Genomic DNA, 4,885 nt, shown 5'->3' on the forward strand with positions numbered 1-4,885 from the left:
GCATCTAGACATTGATAGAAAGGAACACCATGGTGAGAACCTGCAGTGACCTTTTTTTTAATTTTTTATATATATTTTCTTGGCAACGCAAAGTGCATTCCATGATACTCAACACACCGGAGTGGAAAATGTCACACGTCGGCTGAAGTAAAACCCCAGTGCCACAGAACTGTCATAAAGATTTACTATGCTGTCACACATTGACATTTTCTACCCCGTAGTACGGCGCTCCATGTGGATGAGGCGCCAAAGTTTTACTGTCTCATTGTCAGCCTCTCAACACACTGGTGTTTAGATTTTTGGAAGAGCTCTTGTTGTCGATGTCTTCGGTCTTCAGTTCACCCTCTGACTCACGGTGGGTTCCCAATTAGCACATGGAATGAACTCCAACAGTCCTTTAAAAGCTTGAGATTCTCCCCTCTGTTGCAGAATTTTAAACCTTGATCTCCAACCATTGTCAATCAGGTTGTACGTGTTTTAATTGATTTGCTATCCTTACTTTTGCCTCGCCTTGTTGTCTTATTGTTATGATTTTATACAGCATGCTGTGTGATTTGACATGCTTTTTTTTTCTTATTTCTATATGTACAATCGACGTGACTGTCAATGAGGCAAACCTCAGTTGCCTTTCGAGTTTAAATAAAGTTTTGAATTCCGGTTTGACGCCGACATCGATGTCCGTCACATCGCGGGGAGAGCCGTCTGGTGGGGTCCCTTTTTGACCTCCGACAGCCTGAGCAGAAACGTCCACACGGAGCCGCTTCTGGGAAAACCCTTCATCTGGTTCCGCGGCTTCCACGTCTTCCCCTCGATTGCGTACTCCTGCGTCATGCTCCGGTTCAGCGTGAGCGCGGAGTCGCCGCGCACCACCGCCGTGAACAGGGCCCCTTTGCTGTTGGCAAAGTGACCCGGCAAGGCGGTCCACTGGCCCGTGGTCAAGTTATAGCAGTCCATCATGCATCTCAGAAAGTCGTCCGACGGTCCGTTTCTCATGACGTACAGGTTGTCCCCGTGTCCCACCATGTAGTGCCCGTAGCTCTGGCGCCGGACGAGGGTGGTAACGAGGGACCACTCGTCTCTTCCCGAGTGGTACTCGTAGATCTCACTGGTCTCCATCGGCTTCCACAAGCACACGAAGATCCTGCTCATGGCTTTGGCGCACGCCGCTCCCGCCGCGGGCCGTGGCAAATGCGCGGCGACGGTCCACCCGCCGCTCTCGACGTCGTACATCTCCACGGACGACATCACCGTCCGCTCGTACTCCCCGCCGATGGCGTAGAGACGGCCGTCTCGACCCACGAGGGTACAGTTGTAGCGCAGCTGTCTCAGGCCGGCGATCGCGCTCCATCGGTCGTCCTCGACGCTGTAGCAAAAGGCGGAGTCCAGCACCTCCACGCCTCGTCTGTGGACGCGGTGGATCCCTCCCACCACGTAGAGTTTGTTGTCTAGAACCGTGACTCCCGCCATGGAGGTGCTGGCCTCCGGGGGCAGATCCGTTAATACCTTCCAGAGATTCTCGCTCTCGTCCAGGTAACACACCGTCCTGCCAGCGGCCTGCACCCTGCTAGCGGTGTGTACAGTGTCTGCGACGCCACACGTCGCGTGCGCCCCGACCGCCACAAAAACACTAGGCGTCAAGGACTCTATATAGGTGATCACCTCTGTCGGTAGGTTTCGCTCGACCTCTGACCCCAGGTCACGGTACACGTTTCGGATGAAGAGCGCGGCGGCGCGGTAGAGGTCCGTCAGGCCAAAGGTCGCGGCGGTGTGACACATGAGCAAGCAGTTGTCCGAGTCGACGAGGTCAACGAGATGTTTGGTGAGCGACGCCGCCTGTAGGAAGGCGGCGCATTCGATGGCCTCCACGATTTGGTCAGCGTCCAGCATAGGTCTCTCGCCCCGCATGGCCGCCAGGGCGATCTGGAAGCCTCGGGCGCTAACACATCCGAGGTGGATTTCCTCTCCTTGGCACTCTTTCATTCCCGAGCGACACAGCGCTTGGAAGTAGTCGGAGCCCTGTATCAATAGAGTCCTCTCCTCTGAAAAACGAGTGTCCCCGACCACTACATCTAATCTGGTCGCCGGAGCGTGTGCCAGCGGTCTTCCGTCGTCTCTATTGTCGCAGCTGCTCCGTTCCATTGCTTCGCTGCAGTGCATTGCCATTGTTACTTCCTTCACCGCATGGCTAAGAAAAGTGTCTTGAGGTAGAACAGGAAAAGACCAAGAGGTACTACTGTAGACGCATTTCCTAGAAGAGAAGTGAAAGAGTGCCGGGTTGGTAAAAGTCACTCCACTCCTGAGGGAGGTTCAATTATTTTCACAGCTTCCAAAAATAGAACTAGCTATAGATAGCACAGGACAAGTGACAGACATTGAATGCACTTTGCGGTCAAACTGGCAAACAGTGCCCCACTGAAGAGAAGGTTAGTGATGTCATCTGCAAGTTTAATGATTTGTTTTGATTTGTTTGGTGCCACAGAAGACATCCAGTGGATCAGAATCAGAATCAGAATCAGAAAGGTCTTTATTGCCAAATAAGTTTGCACATACAAGGAATTTGTTTTGGTGGTTTGGTGCAACATTAACAGACAATTAAAGTAGAATAAAATATAATGGACTATATGAACAAAATAAAAATACAATATAAATAATACAATATAATACAATAGAATATAGGGCAGGGCTGTACTGATATTGTATATCCTTTTATTATAATGTTTTTCTGTAGCATATTATACGTAGGCCTATACACTATTTACAACATGCTTTTATCTAAATACATGTCTACGTTTTGACATTGAGTGAGCGCCGCTCACCCGTGTATATTATACACATAGCTCAATTTCGGTATGAAGGTTTTCACTCGACTACTCGCCACAGTTTGTAATTCGCTAGTCAGTTCCTTGCTCCGTTTCAACAGGATATGGAGGCCGCTCCACTAAGAGACCTTTGATGACGCTCTCGGCCTACGACAGAGCCACTCAGACAAGAGGAGAGCCTTCTTCTGGTTACCGTGGTAATCATGTGTAATTAACTAAGCCCCGGGAGCACGGTGGAGGTGTAATTGGGAGACCAAAGGTCGCCACGAGCGCCATTAAAGTCTCCTGGTGAAGTTAACACTGAGCGCCACTCATTGAAACTCATTAGCTTCCGTTAGAGAGCGCCGCACACAGATTGGCCTTTCTCGTTTGCCCACCACGTTACCATAGAAACTAGCCATAGTTCGTCCCCTTGTGGTTGGGAGGGCCTCCCTGGTCTACCTATAGCCACTGCGTTAATGGTAACCTTTTTGACTTTTTCTCCCCCTTTTTCTGTATTTTTCTCCCATCCCAATTTAGTCGTTATGCCAATTCCCTTCCCTCCCTTCCTGGTTGTTGCGCGCATTTGCCCCCCCACTTGCCGGTCTAGGGAGGGTTGATAGATAGGCTACTATCACATGTCCCCTCCGATACATGTAGAGTCAGCCAGCCGCTTCTTTTCACCTGACAGCGAGGACTCTCACTGGGGGAGCGTAACGCGTGGGAGGATCAAACTACTTCCCCCAGTTCCCTTCCTCGCTGAGCAGGCGCCCCGACCGACCTGTAGGAGTCGCTGTTTACAACGACCAGGATACACACCCCACCGGCTTCCCACCCTCTAATCTAGCTGGATTCGATACCAGTGTCTCTGCGGTGGTAGGCAGGCGCTTAGTCCGCTGCGCTACCCAGCCTCCCCCCTAGATGTCCCCTTGTTGTTGGGAGGGCCTCCCCGGTCTACCTATAGCCACTCTGCGTTAATGGTAACCTTTTGAGTTGTGACTGGACGTGGTCAGCCCTCCCTCCCTCCCTCCCTCCCTCCCGCGGTAATCTAAGGCAAGAGTCCACACATGCCGGGGTGTTGCATGTGGGTAGGGGGTGGGTGGGGGACACTGTACACTGTACATTGGAATACTGACAAAGCCATACATGGTCATTTACTGTACGACTGTAGGACTCTTGATCTGCTCACATGCTTGTCAGAAGCAACAGAGGAGGAACACCAGTGTTTACAATGTAGACTCTGTAGACACTAGGGGCGACAGTGGCTCAGGAGGTAGAGCAGTCGTCTGTAAAGTGCTTTGAGATACCTTATGTAAGGCGCTATATAAAATACATTTTTTTTTTTTTTATCCACTTTTTCTCCCATTTTTCCATATTTTTCTCCCATCCCAATTTCGTATCATCCAATTCAACCCTCCCCCGTCACGAACGCTGTTTCTTGCCTCCCACAAGCCGGCTGCAATGTGGACTAAGTCATACATAGCACAAGTCCCCTCCAGTACTTGAGGTAACAGCAGTCGCATCTTTTCACCTGCGCAGCTCGATCTCTCAGTGTCGAGGAGTAACGCGTGGGAGGCTCACGCTGCCCCCGACACTTCCTGATTCTACTGCGCAGGCGCACCAACCGACTTGTAGGAGTCGCTTGTTCACAACGTTCGATCCCCACCCTTCAGTTTTCCCTCCCCGTAATACGGCCAATGTGTATTACTGCGGACGACCAGCCAAACTGAAAAACAATGTGGAGAGCTGGATTCGAACACGCGAATCCTAGCGTCTCCACACTGGTGGCGAGTGCCTTGCCCACTACACCACCTAGCCGCCTATAAAATACATTTATTATTATTATTATTATTATTAATCCGGAGGTTCCCAGTTCGATTCCCGCTCCTCCCGGGCAGCGTGTCGAAGTGTCTCCTTGAGCAAGACACTTAACCCCTAACTGACCCCAGATGAGCAGGTTGGCATCTTGCATGGTCTGCCGTCGGTGTGTGAATGTGTGTGAGTGAATGGGTAAAAAATTTGAGGAACAAATTCTAAAGCGCTTTGGATAAAAGCTGCTATATAAATGCAGCCATTTACCGTTTACC

The 4,885-nt window shown here is 50.8% G+C and overlaps 1 protein-coding gene across 1 annotated transcript; it reads right to left on the bottom strand.

Annotated features, from left to right (window-relative positions):
* Positions 1-681: 681 nt before the first annotated feature.
* On the bottom strand, positions 682-2,139 carry kbtbd13b (kelch repeat and BTB domain containing 13b; the record flags this gene model as incomplete). Its single annotated transcript, XM_084334523.1, has 1 exon — positions 682-2,139. One exon carries the CDS (start codon positions 2,137-2,139, stop codon positions 682-684), a length of 1,458 nt encoding a protein of 485 aa, XP_084190649.1.
* Positions 2,140-4,885: the final 2,746 nt, after the last annotated feature.

The sequence above is a fragment of the Notolepis coatsorum genome, assembly GCF_963971535.1.
Source record: "Notolepis coatsorum genome assembly, chromosome: 18".
Taxonomy (NCBI): Eukaryota; Metazoa; Chordata; class Actinopteri; order Aulopiformes; family Paralepididae; genus Notolepis; species Notolepis coatsorum.